Here is a 16388-nt window from a genome sequence, read left to right as displayed (position 1 = left end):
TCTGCTTTTGTAGCCACGTTCATGGTGATGCCGCACACAGAAGCACGTCCATGTAGCTCTTCTGTATAAACTGTCCTGTCTCACTGATCCACCTACCGTCGAGCTGATTGTCCATATTAAAAACCGCGAGTGCAGACGGGTCCCTTCAGTTCCAGCCCGGCCCCGCCGTTGGGGGCCCCTTCTCCCCGGGGCAGCCCGGACACCTCTCCCGGTGTCCCTGTCTGTCTGCCTGCTGCCCTGAGTGGGCCTGGACTGCTGGACTCCTGGCCTCCTGGCCTGCTGGCCGCCAGCTGGGCAAAAGCACAGCCTGGAGCAGCAGCAGGAGGGCTGAGAGGCCGGTGAGCAACCTCGCCCTGGGCCCGGCCCATCCCACCCCCATCCTCAGGGTGGTAGCTTCTGTCAGGGCCCCGCTGGGCACACCTGCACCCAGACAGGCTCAGACTGAAATGCTTTCCCCGACGCTCAGCGGGGACGGGCTGGAGGCAGGACGCACTGAAGCCGTTTGGGCCACCAGGGCCGCCATCGGCCGCGATGGCTCCAAGCCTGTTTGGGCCTCACGTCCACTCCAGAACCCACCGCAGGCCCTGGGCTGGTGGTGTCTGCGGTTCCCCCGGGCAGCCCCCTTCCACCCCCAGCGCTGGCCCCTCTGGTCCCCGGGGAGCCGCTTCCTGGCGGCCGGGACACGCGGGAAGCAGCCCCTGGCTGTAACCCTAACCCTCCAGCGGCTGCCACCCTCCTGTCATGGGAGCGCCGGTGGGGTCCAGCCTGAGACACTGGGGGTCACGGTGGAGAGGAGCCCCCCGGGCTGGGCCAGCGTGTCCTCCCTTCCCAGAGGTGCTGGCTGTGCCGGGCGCTGACCCAGGCCCACATCAACCTGCCCCCAGGCAGTTGCAGCATCTCTGCAGGGGCCCTTGGCTTTTCACTGCATCACTTTTCCGTGAAGAAGAGGGTACAGCTCTAAACCACAGCGGGACTCCGTCAGGCTCTCAGATCCTTCTGTCCCAAATCTGGCAGCCCTCGGTGGGGAGGAGGTTCTTCCCACCTGCACCCCCTCAACCCCTCCCCCTCCTCCCTCCCCCCTCACCCTCCTCCTTTCCCGCTCACCCATCTCCCTCCCCCTCCTCTCTTGCCCCCTCCCCCTCCCCCTCACCCTCTTCCCTCCCCCCTCACCCTCCTCCTTTCTCCCCCACCCTCCTCCCTCATCCCCTCCCCCTCCTCCCTCCCCTTCACCCTCCTCCTTTCTCCCTCACCCTCCTCCCTCATCCCCTCACACTCCTCACTCCCCCTCCTCCCTCCCCACTCACCCCCACCCTCCTCCCTCCCCCCTCCCCCTCCTCCTTTCCCCCTCACCCATCTCCCTCCCCTGCCCAGACTCCAGCTGCCTCGATGGTCTGTCCACACTTGGCTCAGCTTCACAAGCTGCATATTCAGTGTGTTTATTTTTACAGCACGTACATTATAAGGAAAAGCCAGGAGCACATTTAAGGGGGAAAAGCCCTGAGCATGCCCCCTCTCCTTCACCTGAGTTTTCTGGGGGCTGGACGGCCTCGCTCCACTTGCCTCGCTCGGGCGCCAAACCCCAGGCTCTGCAGTGTCTCGGTCACGTGCCTCTGGCCTGGGGACACGCACACGATCACCTGTAACTTGGCGTCACCTCCTTGGAGAAAGAAGTGACAAGGTGCAGTTGGGAAGAGCCCCAGTGAAAAGGAGGATCTCTGAAGCCCGGCTCCGGAGGGGTCGGCCTGGCCCCCGCGGCTCCACACGAGTGTGAGGCAGGGGCCTGGGTGCGCCCAGGGAGGCTGGGGCCCTGCCTGCTGCTCTGCAGGCCCTTGGCCCCCTCCAGGCCCTTGGGAAGGCGCCACTGGGCCTCTCCCCGAAGAGGAAGCCCCCTCTCACGTTGCCTGAAGGGCCAGAAATAGGGGAGGCAGTTTGGAAAAAGACCTAAGATGGGAAGAACCGCAGCTCGGCCATGGGATGAGAGCGTGCGGTGTGGGTGCCCACCGCCACCCCAGCCCCACGCATCCTGCTGAGCACTGGTCCCGGTCGGCGTGGATCAGGGGCAGCAGCAGAGCTGGGAGCAGCCCCTTCCTCGTCCTGTGGACGGAGCAAGAGGAGACCCTGAGACCAGAGATGGAGCCACGTGGTCCCACGGCTCAGAGAAGCCCTGCGGGTGCCACCCCGGGAACGTGAGACCAGCTGGAGGGACTGGTGGTGCCCACGCTGCCCAGCGACCCGGGTCAGACAACCCTCGAGACAACGACCGAGTTAACAGGAGCTGCAAGTCCCGAGGAAGGGAGGCAGAGACCCCCAGAGCCAGCCAGCCCCCTGGGCGGGAGGAGCAGGCCAGGGGGCAGGGGCAGGGGCAGGGGCAGCCGCGGCACAGCAGTACCGAGCGCGTCCTGCAGCAGGTGGGTGAGCCGGCTGTTCCGGTAGGGGATGTGGCCTCTGCCCTCCGCCAGCGCGCCCAGGACGTCCGAGAGGGCCGCCAGGCTCCGGTTTATGCAAGAAGTCTCCCTCAGGGCTGGCCCCGTCACTCCAGACACACCTGGGGAGTGCAGAGACCCCCTCATACAAGAGTCGCATGAATCCTTGCTGACATCAAGAGGCATCAGAAAAGCAAAACAGAGGCATTGTGGGGAGAGTGCCCTCTGCAAGGCTGAGTGGAGGAGACCCTGTCACAGGACATACCCCCGTGACCACCTGCGGCCCCGGCAGGGAAAGCCTTGGGGGGGCTGGGCTCCCCTCCCTGCTGGGAGCCCGCGGAGTGGCATCTGAACTGACACTCAGGGTCTTGGTGCTGAGACGGCGCCAGGAGGGAGGGGTGAGACTCAGAGGGCACTGGGGGGGACGCCACCCCTGGGAGCCCTGTGTGCTCACAGTCAGGACCCCGAGGCTCCCCGCGCTCACCCACACACTCGCTGCCCGCCAGGTCCACAAGCTGCAGGGTGGCGTGCACCTGCCCCAGGGGGTCCGGGGCCGCCCGCCCGAGTCCACGCCCGCGGGTCCTTCGGGGCACGGGCAGGCTCTGCCTCCTCCCGGTGGCCGGCGACCGCGGTCCAGGCCGGCAGGGCTCTGTCGACGCTGACCGATCTGACCGCGGGGCTGCAGCAGGGGCGTGACAAGAGACAAGAGACGGTGCCCAAGCTCCCTGGGCCTCCCCCCGAGGCGGGAGTCCCCCAGCTCCGCCCCGCAGGCCCACACCTCACGAGAAGTGAGACCCTTCCTCTTAAACACAGACAGGAAAAGGGCCCTGAGACCCTGAGGGGTCAAAACGTGAATTAAAGTCTGTGTGCGTGCTCAGTCGCTAAGTCAAGTCCGACTCTTTGTGATCCTGTGGACTGCAGCTGCCAGGCTCCTCCGTCCATGGGCTTCTCCAGGCAAGAATCCTGGAGTGGATGCCATGTCCCAATCCAGGGAACCCTGCACTGGCAGGCGGGTTCTTCACCACTGAGCCACCCGGGAAGCAATGCCTAATTAGTCCCACGAACACTAAACAAGCTTTCCGAGGAAGATTTGGTAATGCCCTGGGCTTCAAGTGGCCTTGCGACAAGCTGGGTCAGGATGGTTTCCGCCTCCCTGCCTGAGTCTGGAGTGTGGACGCCCTTTGGGGGTTGGCCCCCGGGCCTGGGGCTTCTCCGTGGCCTTCATTACTGTGCACAGGGGATACCCTCTCCCTGGACGGGTGGTCCTCCGCAGGACGCTGGCTCCCTGAACTTGGAGAAGCGTGCATCCAGTGCCCCAGCCGTGCCCCGGGGTCCCGATGGCGGGAGGGGTGGGGGCAGGAGAGGGTCCGCGCTCCCACCAGCCCCGCAGGTGATGCCAGCGCGCTGCTCTGGACCTTCCGGCCAGTGAGGACCTGGGAACGCGCATGATTCTCTTACCCAGCTGGAATTGTTGCGTGTGTGTGTACTGGTGTCTGCCTTCTTAAACCCAGGTCACAGTCAGAGTGTCGTTCGCGATGAACGCGTCACGTTTCCCAGGAAGACACGCCGTCTCTATGCTGGGCCCCCTTGTCCTTGGCCTGGGTCCCCCGGCTCCTGGGGTTGGGCTGCGGACCCTCCCCGGGCTCTGGGCGTGTCTCAGAGCCTGCGGTAGGCGGACTCCTCCCGTCCCCCGTGCATTTCTTCCATGGGCACTGACCGGGTGTGGATGGCCGCCCGCCGGGGCCACGGGGGGAGGCGGCTGCAGCCAGGGTCACGGTTATCACCAGGTGAGATCGGGAGGACTCGGCATGCACCGCGGTGGGCTGCTTCGCCCGCAGCTGCAGACCCCTGCCCACGAGCGTCAGGAACTCCGCGGCACTGCGGACTGACCTGTGGGTGCACACGCGGGTACTGAGGGGCCGGGGGTGGTCGGGGAGGCCGGCCTGCACGCACGCCTGGGCAGGGGCCACATGTACCCGGCTCAGGGAAGCAGTGCACCTCAGACAAGAGTAAACGCGAGACACCCAGCGTTTCACTTCACGGGATCTGTTTGACTTATCGTATCTCTCACTGCTTTACCCTGAAGTAATCAGCTGTTTTCAAACCAAGCGGAGCTTCCCAATCTTCTCTACATCATGCCTGCTTGTATTTATGGTGCCCTCAAGGACCCCGAGATTTTAAAATATTTTGCCTATCAAACCAAATTTCATCAAATTTACGAAATGCAAATTTAATTTACTTTCTTCTTTTAATTGATGAGATAAGCAGAACTTCTGATCTGCAGGAGAAAACGTTTTGATCATGACATCTGTTAGTGAAAATCTGGCAGTTTGGGTTAGCTCGTGTAAACTTATCATGGTCAGACGTATGACTTCCTTTAGGCTTTTTCAAATGTTAGAAATAACTCGCAACACATACACATGTATGGTCAAGTCCCTCTGCTGACCCCTTGAAACTATCTCAACATTGTTAATTGGCTATACGCCAATACAAAAAAAAAGGAATAGTCTGAAGACCCTTCCTCTGCTAACTTTGAGACCGCAGAATGGGCGGCATGACCTTGACCCTTCATGACTTCTCCTCCACATGGGTCAGGTGACCGCTGCCCGAAGCAAACCTGATTCCTGAACGTGAATCTAACAACACGGAGCTCTGGGGGAGAAGCTGATTCCTTGGTGTATTCGGTAAAATTCTGATATGCCAAGGGACCCAAGTACACCAGTGCCTAACCCAGGGGCTTCTGGCGGGTCCTGGGGCTTCTCCACGCCCGTCCCTCAGCCGAGCCTCGGCGATAACGCCTGTCCCGCCATCTCTTAAAGAAGATATTTTAAAGCACCGGCTAATTTGTCTTCATTATGACGTTAAAAGATCGTTTCTAAAGCAAATTGAAAGTGGAGAACTGCACCCTGGGCAAATAAACACAGTGAACCCTCTCTCGGGAGGCGCGCTGACTGGGACGCCTCGCCTGGCTCTACGTGGGGTCCCCTCGAGGCTGCGGCCGCTCGCAGAGCTCAGCGCCCGGTCACTCACTGGTAGGTCAGCCCGCAGACCGCCTTCTTCCCCTGCTGGGTCGTCAGCACCTGCCGCTTCACCCCAGATGCCACTTGACAGCTGTCGTTAGCCAGAAGGTCAAAAATGTCATTGTTATAAACTTCCACTATGGAAATGTCCACCTCCGGGCTCCGTGACGCATCTTCTGAAATAAGCCTGGAGGAGGGGTGAGACACACAAGACACCAGACCGTCAGAGGAACGTGGGTAACCCCGGGGAGACAGGGCTTAAAGAGTGACTTCCAACATGAGGCGGTCAGAGTCCGAGAAACGGGCTGCAAAACTCAGGATTCAGGGCCACTGGGCACCATCTCACCGGCCACGCAGGAAGAAGGGAACATCCTCTTTAAACTGCAGAGAAAATGACTGTCTTGGGAACACAGTTATTTCATCCAAGTTGTATCTAAATCAGTGCTTTCTGCCCTCAAGCTCTAAATACACTGTAAAGATGCTTGAAGAGCCCACAGTCTTGACCCAGAAGTCACCACGCCCAAGCTGAGTCCCACACAGAAGCCCAAAGCAGGCTTTGAGCGCGGGCCCAGCAACCAGGCTTGTTTATTTTAAAATCTGTTCCCTTTCAGGAAGCTTGAGTCCATGATGTTGAGTCAATGCCCCTCCTAAAGCGCCTTTCAACTAAGCCCTCACCATGACCTCTCTAAAACCCACTAGACTCTAAAGAAAACCACCACACATCTTATTTTGTTTCAAGTTTTAAAGTACTACATGCAGACTGCAGATCAATTCAAAAGTAAAGACAGGACACACTTGGAGCAAAACCCCACGGTCCCGCCCCAGGAAGCGCTGACCACTGAGCCCAGCTTCCTGCCCCACCCCATGTCCCTGCTCCATCCCTTTGACCTCACGCCCCACACCATCCGGTCACCAAGGACCAGGCTGTCTCCTCGGGGCATGACCGTGTCTCTAACGCTGGCCCAGGAAAGCCAGTCAGAATCAGACAGAATCAGAATTCTGACTGTGCTTCTCTTGTTGTAAAGACACTCTGGGCCCCGGCCTGGGCGAGTCCTGCTCAAGCCCTGATAGGTGGGCTTTGCATCTGCATCCATGGGACATCTACAGATAAAACCAGGCATTAGCATCGTCTAATGACAATCAACTAAGGAAATCAAAAAGACTGCAACGAAGGAAAACGTGAGCTAAGTTCTCTCGTGAAAGTAATCGCTGGCAAAGAGTTCTGGGTATCTGGATAGTTCTTAGCACTGGGTTTTGCTGAGAAAGCTCTAAGTGACTGTCCGAAAAGTGAAAACCAAGAGAAGATAAGCTAGAGATGGTATGTCCCCTCCTGACATGTCAGGAAAGATGCACTTGGCTCCATCTCTCCGAGGGGCCCCAAACCGGAACGAGATTTCTCATCTCTACAGTAGCAGATGAGAGATTTCTCATCTCTCAAAAGCTCATGGAAACGCTTTTCTTCTGTTTAATTATTTGATTTGCTTAATGCATTGATTCACTTGTCCCACGAGAATTACTCAATTGGTGGCAAATTTCCACAAACAATGTTAAAAACTAGTCCTCAGTCCTGGCTTTGAAGAAACTAAGTGTTTAGTAGGCAAATGACTCCAACAGAGTGTGATACGTTTTATATAAAACATGCACAGGCTTCCTGAGACGTCAGCGCTGGGAGGTCGCCGGGCACAGAGGCAGTGGAGGGAGGTGACGACCCCCGCCCACGAGTGCCCCTCCAGGTGCCCCGGCTTGGAGTCCTGTCCGTCTCTCCCTGCGCGAATGCCCCGGGTCCTGACGGCTTCCGTTCTGTTGAGGGCTGAATGCTCTCACACGCACGGTTCATGTTCCCTGTGCCTCCAGCCGTGTCTGTGCGTGTTAGGCGCTCAGTCATGTCTTGACTGTGACCCCATGGACTGTGGCCCGCCAGGCTCTTCTGTCCATGGGATTCTCCAGGCCAGAACACTGGAGCGGGTTGCCATTCCATTCTCCAGGGGATCTTCCCGACCCTGGGATGGAAACTGTGTCTCCTTCACTGCAGCCAGATTCTTTACCCCCGAGCCAACAGGGAAGCCCTCAGAGGTGTCTAGAGGGTAGAAAAGTGAAAGTGAAAGTCGCTCAGTCGTGTCCGACTCTTTGCGCCCATCGCTGGGTTTGGAGTCAGGCACAGACACTCAGCCGCCAACACGGCTACACGCGTTCCTTCCCGGGGTTTGTCCACTGTGATTAGAAATTGAAGAGGTAGACAACTTTCCACGTCTGGACCTTTAGTCCTATTCTTGCAAGCGATGGCAGTGGGCCCTGGGGGGTGAGCTGCGCCCATGGCCCCCCACTCGGAAGAAGAGTCAACGTTGAGTGGGAAGGGTCTGACTCATTTCACTCCCAAGACTCAAAATGTAAAAAACCCGCTCTGGAAGCAGGTGATTTAAATGCCCATTGACGGGAGGCCACCGTCAGGCGACGCCGTGTGTCCTATCTCTGGAGACGCTGTCCCAGCGTCGTCCGAACAGCCTCCCTCCGGCATTCTTAGGGGCAGCTGTCCTGCCCTGGGCCCTCGGCCTCTGCTTGCTGCCCTCAGGGACAAGCTCCGTGACTCGTCAAGTGAGCACTGCCTACGCTGGACTCACTGGACACCGTGTGTCTGCAAGTTCAGCTTCAGTCTGGACCAGCCCTGCGAGCAGGCACGTGGCTCACACCAGGAGTCAGTGAAGGCAAACTCAGAGGGACGCCGTCGGCCCGTCTCCCTGCTGGGCAGGGCTTTGCCTGCCCCCTGGGGCCCCTGCTGGAGACGAGAGGATGGCGGGGGTGTGAGGCTTAGAGCGGGCGTCTCTGACTCCCGCTGTCCCGGCCCCGTTTCTGGCCTGAGCTCATTCGCTTGCCTCCTCTGTTTTTGGGCCCTTCAGGTAGGATGGGCAGGGAGGCATCACCAGGTGATGCTTTGAGGCCTGCCCCAGCCACGCCGTCTCCACGGGTCTGGACGGTTATCTCAGCAGCATGGGTGCAGCCACTTTAAATGTGGGCGGGGGAGTCGGGGGGCTTCTCCCCCAGAGGCTGCCAGTCCGCACCGCCCTCCCACCCACGCCCCGTCTCTCCGGGTCCCTCTCCCTGGATGCCCAGGAGAGCCGCGCGGTCCTGCCTGGCTCTCACATGGCGCCGCCCGGCTTCCAGCCAGCTGCTGGCTGAGCGGCCCCAGGCAGGGACCAGGCGACTCCCTGGGCATCACCGAGGCCTCGGTCTCTTGAAATAGAAAGAAACACTTCACGTGGCCTGCGTCCCCAGCAGGAGGCCTTTGCCCTTGAACGGTGAGCCCTGTGTCTGCGAGAGCGGCTCTGCTGTTCACAGATGTCCGCCCACGGAGCTCAGGCGTGGCCGTCACCTGCTTGGGCCGATGAAACAGCGCGGGGTCCCCAGGCTGGCCTTGGTCCCCGGGCCGCCTCCGTGTGCTCTGACGGTCGCCCGAGCACCGCCCTCGAGGGCTGCATCCCATGGCGACCTGCAGGACGCTCGTGTCGGCTGCGGCTCCCCAGGGCTGACAGTCTGACCTCCTAGGAAATGGTCTGATCCCGAAAATCACAAGCGTCAAGGGGAGAACAAGAACAACCAAAAACTGGGAGATATTTTACCAAGGTTTATTTCCTGAAAGGGTTTGTGGAAGCGAATTAACAAATGCATCTTTTCTGTGCACTAATAATGAAAGAATACTGGTTTGAAGAGGCACCAAATCATTGAGCTTCTGTGGGGGTTGTGCCTCGCCCTGATTTTCAGACACTGAAGGACGTAAGGAGATACGGAGACAAAACCTGAACTCCAGGGGTCGGGAGCTCAGAGGGCACCCGGCCACGCGGCTCCCCGCTGCGGAAGACGCCCTCCTCCCAGGACTTAGGACACACGCACAGTCTGCACCTGCGGCCCCGACAAAACGCACAGAAGCGAGGCCCGGCGGCGCACACGGGCTCCCCGGGGCAGAAGGTCACGACCCGTGGGAGGAGACCTCGGGACACGGCCTGGGCCGCTGGGGCCAGCATTCCCGGTTTCTCCTCGGAGCAACGGTCGGGGCGGGGCAACACCGTGACAACCAGAGGACGCGCCTCCATGACTCCCAGGCCCCTTAGTGGGACGGGAGCCTCTTCAGTCGCCCACGAAGAGGACCGGCGTGTCTGCTTCCCGGGGCAGGAGGCAAAGGCGAGACCACAGGCTTCCCTCTGTCCCCTCAGCTGCAGAAGGGAAACCCACTCCCAGCCTCCCTTGACACAAGCTGTCTGACTGGGGAGCCCTTTGAGAAGCGTTGCCTCACTTGCAACAGTCAGAATGTCAGCGTTACTGATGAATGTGCCGTAAGGACTCTCAGCGTCCCTGGTGGTAAGGCCGGGTTCTGACCGTGTCCTAAAGGAGGACGGGCGTGGCCCCCATCTCACGCCCGCGTCTGCCGCACCCCGGCCTGGTCCTCCCTGCCCGCCCGGTACCTGAAGAGCTCTCCAGCCGCCCTGGGGATGATGCCCGCGTCGCCGTGGGGTTCTGACGGCGGGGCCGGCTCCTCCTGGCGATGCGGGCCCAGCATGGTGAAGCTCTTCCCGCTTCCCGTCTGCCCATAAGCCATGATGCAGACGTTGTACCTGAAACACAAGCCAGACTTCAGGGCAGAAAGACAGGCGGAGGGCCTGGCGCCGTGACCGGACCCTGAGACGAGTGTTCGCTCGAGTGATTCCCTCTGAATCCTGCTCCCTGAAAAGCCCGCCTGAGTTTAACCACGCCTGTCTTAGGCATACCCCGCCCCTGTGGCTGAAAGGGTGCACACGGATGGTCATACCCGTGCTTACACACACGTGCCTCTCGGGACACCTGTGTCTCGTGGGCAGCTCTGCAGCTCCTCACGGGAGGCCACGAGGAGCCCACAGCCGGCCCGAGTCCTTCCCGGGCCAGGCCCTCCTCCTAACTTCCTCTCATTCCAACGTCTGGAGTCGCCTGAATTAAGTTCATCTTCATAAAATCAGGCTAACTAGAATGCACATGGAAGTTTGCATATTTTCTTTTGATGTCTTAAAAATACTTCCCCCATTCCATTTTTTAAAGATAATTTCATCTGTTTGTTTTTGGCCGTGCTGGGTCTTCACTCTGCTCGGGCTCCCCTCTGGGTGCAGAGCGCCGGCTCCTCCTGGCGGCGGCCTCTCGTGCAGTGGAGCGCGGGCTCGGGGTGCGCGAGCTTCAGTACTTGTGGCCCCCGCGCTTAGTTGCTCCGAGGCTCGTGGGACCTTCCAGACCAGGAGTTGAACCTGTGTCCCCTGCATCGGCCGGCGGACTCTTTATCTCCGAGCCACCGGGGAAGCGCCCCCGTTACATTTAGGATTCCTCACAGTGCCGACTCCAGGTGGGCAATGTCGTGAGGTGCTCTTACACCTTGTTTCCCGAAGGGTCTTGGGGTTCTCATTTCAGACCGTGCCGAGCCTCTTGGGACCAGCTGGCCTGCCCCCACTGTCCTGGTTTGGGGTTATTTTAGTGCAGCTTCCTTCACAGAGGATGGGGACCACTGAAGGATTTTTCTTCCACCTGTGCTGTTAGCCCAGAAGGTCAGTGAGAAGAGGGGAAGCATCTGAAGGAATATTTGAAGTAAGTCTGCGGTGTAGCTTTACACGCGTGGCCGTGGAGGTTCAGGGGAGCCTGGCCCACAAGCGGCTGAAGCTGAGCCCAGACTCCCATCTGCCTCCCGGGGGAGGAGACCCCCCGAAGGCAGGCCCCACCCTCGGAGGTTCTGATCCCGCTGCTCGAGTCCGCTCAGAACCCTCCCTTCCTCCAGCCAGACAAGGGCCGTGGCTCCAGTAAAGTGACTCTGAAGAGTGTTCTGACGGGCTCACGCCTTGAACATCGATCCAGAAAGTCCTCTTCCTCCAAGGGCAGCTGTTCCCTCGACCGAAAAGACGACGGGAACCAAATGCGAGGGTGAAAACCCATCAAGGGCCTCTCTGCCTTCACCCTGCGTTTCTCTTCTCCCAGAACTGAGAAGACACCAGGCATCCCACCTCTCACACCTTCCCTGAGAGGCGCGTGTCTGGGGGTGGGGTGGGGAGGGGAGTGCCTTTGCAGGGACAGATGAGCGCCTGCAGGGACCTTCCAGACCGCTGAGGAAAGGAGAGAGGGAGATGCAGCCCAGGACTCGACGTGCGCATCTGTTTCATATTTACAACAGGCAGAGACCATGTTAACCACGATGACATTTTTTATTTCTGGAATCTGCTTACTTGAAAGATGCATACTTAGGGGGAAAAAAAAAGAGAGAGAGCGAGAGAAAGATTCTCCTGTCGTTTTCAATGGAAGAGCTCTTTTTGTCAGATGGACAGGAAAATCCATGTCCCAGCGGGTGGGCCAGGTAGGCGTGAGCAGCTGGCGACACGTGGCTTCTGAGCTGACCTGACTGTTCGGGCCACGAGCCTCCCCACACCCCTGAGGTCAGAGGCGGCCACGCTGTGGCTGGGTCCAGCCCTGTCATTACAGTCCTCATTTCACTGGCGCTGGGCAAACACAAATATGTCTTCTTCTGGATGCTTGATGTCAACGTCTACATCAAACCCAGATTCTTCAAAGTGGAAAGTGTTGCTTTACTGGGTCTCAGCTAAGCCAGCAGAGCCGTGCACGGCACTGCTGAAAAGTGACCTTTGTCCCTGGGTGACGGCCACTGCCTTGGAGGCCAGCAGCAGCGTCCACGGGGAGAGGCCCCTTCCCACCGGGACAAGCCCCTCGATTTGGTGTCATTGTTCTTAACAGACTTCACAGAAGGGCTGAAATGTGCTAAGAATCCCGGAGAGAAGGCAGCTGCCCTCTCAGTCTGAAGACGACACGTGACTTAATGGGATGATCGTCAGCGTTCCTGCCTGGAGGCTCCCACGGACAGAGGAGCCTGGAGGGCCACGGGGCACAGGGTCTCAAAGAGTGGGGCCCGACTGAGCACGCACGCTCTTCACGCAACGTAACAGGATGATCGTCTGGACCAGGGCCCGAGTTCCCTTCACAGTCGCTCCTCAAATCGTGTCTCCGCCTCCTCCGGGGGAAGGGCCGTGGACACCGGGCCGTGGGTCTGCTCTACACGCGCACAAAATACTTGGACACCGATGCCAGACCCTCATCTGTAGCAGGGGTGACGTCTACTTACACTGACCTCCCACTGTGATAATCGATCTCAGAAATGTTTGAACTCACCCATCCAAGAAGGACGTAAGAAGCGGACACACATCTTCAAACACCACTCTCTGAGATTCTGCTGGGCTGTAAACTCTGAGAGGCAAAGGGAACATGATGCATTATTGGAAGAAAATGTAAGTAAGTTAGTAAGTGTGAGTCAGTCACTCATGTCTGACTCTTTACGACCTCACAGACTGTAGCCCATCATGCTCCTCTGTCCATGGGATTCTCCAGGCAAGAACACTCGAGTTAGTTGCCATTTTCTTCTCCAGGGATCTTCCCACCCAGGGATTGAACCTGGGTCTCCTGCATTGCAGGCAGATTCTCTACCATCTGAGCCACCGGGGAAGCCTTGAGGTTTACTTTATTATCCAAATACAGAAACCTGAGAAAAATATCCTCACATACTTCTCATAGGAACCCCAACACAGTCAACATTCACTTTTTTTTTTAGCAATAAAAGATTAATTTTATTACTTTTCAAGCTAACAGAGGTTAAAGAAGAATGAAAATTGCTTCCTCTGTTATAAAAATGTAATAAGCATAAGCAAAGTTATAAATGCTTGCAAAGCAGAAAGAAAAAGCAAGCAAGAAAAAAAGGATATCATATAATTATCCCATAACTAAATTAGTTCCACCTAAGTGGGTCCAACAACAAGGATGTAAAAATCATACCACTGCAATATTTGATATGTAATACTTTTTATGTTCACGCTCTTAAAAATGTTTTCCTAGGCCTCAGGTTGGTTCAGCTGAACATTAATACACAAAATGGGACTGGAATGCTGGCTATGACAAGGCGGTCCAGTGCGGTTATGTGTTTATAAACATGTACGAATAAACCGAAGTAGGAAGTGACTTCCAGAAGCCGTGGTTCACTGCACAGCGTTGAACAAGATGGGAACAGCGCCGGCGGGGAGAGGCAGGGCCGGCCGCCCAGAGCCGACGCGGCCACGGTTGAGTCGTGTGTGAACCGAGCGAGCTTGGATTTTAAGCTTCGTTTTCTGAAACACGGGCTTTTATTTAGCTGGAACCAAAGCTTTCTCTTCTTTCACTTTCAAACTGTGTCCTAATGCCCAGGGGAGCCAGTTCATCTCTCGAAGCAGGGCTGGTTTTCCACGTCAGGGGCCTTCTTATAAAATGCTGCTCGCTGAGCACACCGAGGATGTTTAGAGCAGTGGGCCGTCTGAGCTCTTATTTAACTTGTCACCAAAAAATGCCACCAAATAACAAAAGCAGGAAGAACAGCGAATGAGCCCAGTCTGTGCATCGCCAGCTCCGACAGTCACCCATCACCTCCTGACCTCATCTGAACCCCCGCCTGGAGCCCTCTGCAGCCAGCTCAGGTCCAGCTCATCCATACACACTGACTACCTACCTCCAAGAGACGATGACTCTTTAAGTCACCACAGTGTTACCACTGTCCCACTTTTAAACATGAACACTAACTCCTTATTGTCATCAAGAAGAGGGCAGTACACACATTTCTCCAGGGTTCTGACAAGCTTGTTTTTCCCATCAGTTCTTAAATATCATTGCAGCTGGCCAAATGTCTTCACAGATGTTCATGGGTGGCAAACTTTTTCTGGATGGGAAACATTTTAGGCTTCATGCGCTTCTTATTCAAAGAGACACTGGAGTCTTTCTCACCAAGGAGGAAAGGCCTCTCACAGGCCCGCCGCCTGCTCGCTACTCAGCATAGTATCGAGCCCTGTTCGCTGACTCAGGGACCCTAGGATTGCCGAGCGGATCCCCTGACTCTGCTCAGAGCTGATTCGGCCAGACATCCAAGCAATCTGAAGCTGAATGATGAGAAAGTTACCAAATCAACCAGAGAGTTTAGTAAAGTAGCAAGTGGTACGATTTGTGTGCAAAACCCAACAGCATTCAGATACACTAACTAAAGGAGCTCCCCGATGTAACAGGAGAAAGATGGTACACGTGACAGGAGAATGAAAATAAAAAGACCCTGGGCAGCAATTTGAAAAGAAACGTCTAAACCCTTTATGAAGAAAATCATAAACCACCCCTGAAAGACACGGAATTCCACCTGAATGAGCAGGCGTCCGGCACCGTGCTCTTGGCTATGAAGTCTCACCACAGAGATGTCCCCACCTCACCCGGTTCACTAGGTCCCGTCCCAAGTGGGTCATGAGGTCTGATCCATGTAAGAAATCGGACCGTGCAGGTACCAGGTACCAGAGCCTGTGGGTGTATTCCCGTGTGACCCAGGAGGCTCCCAACTGTGATTATGGTAAACGGAGTTAGACCTTTTACATGGCCGAACGCTGTCAGACGCAGGGAAAAAGATACAAATGACTGAGAGAAACAGAGGCGACTTAAATCACAGACAAAAGGTTGATTTCCTTAATATGTAAAGTGCCCCTAAAAATAGAGAAGAAAAAATTTAGAGTATAATAGAGCATTCCCTAAGCGTCTAGTCAATTCCTTATATTAGAAATCCTTTCTATACTTTTATAGAAAAACAGCTAGAGACAGGCAGACTGCAGAAGCACAGCTGAGTCACACGAAGGACGTCGGACCCGACCCCCGGGGCACAGAGAGGTGCCATTTCTTACCACGGCCAGCTGCCAACCTGGGGCCCACAAGGGCCGGGGACGCGGAGGGTCAGGACGGGCGGGCGGAGCGGGGGGCGGAACGCAGGCCAGGCCGGGGGACCCTCCTCTCCTCCTGGCTCCGCCCGGTCAGCTGGCTGTAGAGGCCCAGGGCCAGCGCCTCTGCTCATCCCACCCTCCCCTGAGCCGGACTCTGGCCGCGGGGACCGGCCTAGCCTCGCCCTCCCCGTGGTCCCGCATGCAGCGTCTTGCCCATAACAGGGGCTCAGGCAACAGTGACTACACATAGACAGTACTACATATGTTGGCAGATACATCGCAGCATAAACACACACACCCCCCAGATGAACAGCCAAGAGGCCTCCCGCTGCCTGCTGCATACATTAGCCTCACAACAACAAAAGTGACTGATTTTTCCCACTGCATTTTGGGTTGGTTCCCGTCACTTTAAAAAAAATAATAATATTTTGCTGTACCCAGGAGAGACCACTTTCTTCTGACCCTGGGTCCATCCATAGTTTGCTGAAAGGCGAGGTGAGTGCTTTCCCCTGCATGCATTTGTTTTGGTTTTTTTTTTGCATTTGTTTTTAAAAGGAGTTAAGTGGGGCTTCCCTGGTGGTCCAGTGGCTAAGACCCTGCATTCCCAGTGCAGGGGGCCTGGGTTCCATCCCGGGTCAGGGAACTAACCCTCACATGCTGCGTGCCTCAATGAAGACCAAGGATCCCACATGGTGCACTAAAGCCCAGCACGGCCAAATAAAGAAATAAATATTTTAAAAAAAGAAAACAGGAGTTCAGTGCTGAAACTGTTGAGGTTTCCCTCCAGATGGAAATAAACCATTTTGACATTGACTCCTCCCGTGAAAAGCCACGCTGTGACTTGCTCAGACCCACGTGCTCCGCCGCCTGTGAGGTCGCCAGGCCCCGAGCCCCTGACCGCCCAGCGTGGAGGCTTCAGCCTCAGCGTTTCCTCCTCACCGAGCCGTCAGCGCGTTTCACAGATGGCTTCCTTTCTCTCTGGGCTCAGCCCAAGTCCCACAGCGCGGACCTCCCCTTCCATCCAAAGACCTCACGTGGTCAGTGAAGCGCCGACGAGTGGGTCTGAGCTGACAGCCCACTGCCAGCTGCCCGCTGCCCCTGCCCCCAGCCGAAACGGGGGGCCACGGTGACTCCCCCACCTTCCCCGCCCATCCAAGTGCCAGCCGGTG

General features: G+C 57.2%; 1 protein-coding gene across 2 annotated transcripts in view; it reads right to left on the bottom strand.

Annotated features, from left to right (window-relative positions):
• Positions 1-1510: 1510 nt before the first annotated feature.
• KIF25 (kinesin family member 25) overlaps positions 1511-16388 on the bottom strand; it is a 43662-nt gene continuing 28784 nt past the window's right edge. The window contains exons 9-15 of one of the 2 annotated variants that reach the window (XM_043888440.1): positions 12623-12697; positions 9898-10047; positions 5454-5630; positions 4141-4313; positions 2908-3102; positions 2390-2545; positions 1511-1657 (exon numbers count right to left, since the gene is read on the bottom strand). In XM_043888440.1, the coding sequence (XP_043744375.1) occupies positions 1518-1657; positions 2390-2545; positions 2908-3102; positions 4141-4313; positions 5454-5630; positions 9898-10047; positions 12623-12697 (1066 nt within the window). In that variant the 3' untranslated portion in view covers positions 1511-1517. The remainder of the gene's footprint in view (positions 1658-2389; positions 2546-2907; positions 3103-4140; positions 4314-5453; positions 5631-9897; positions 10048-12622; positions 12698-16388) is intronic. The other variant, XM_043888442.1, reaches the window with a different exon arrangement.

This window comes from Cervus elaphus, chromosome 26, assembly GCF_910594005.1.
Source record: "Cervus elaphus chromosome 26, mCerEla1.1, whole genome shotgun sequence".
In the NCBI taxonomy this organism is placed as follows: Eukaryota; Metazoa; Chordata; class Mammalia; order Artiodactyla; family Cervidae; genus Cervus; species Cervus elaphus.
This window is presented reverse-complemented; position numbering and strand designations above follow the sequence as displayed.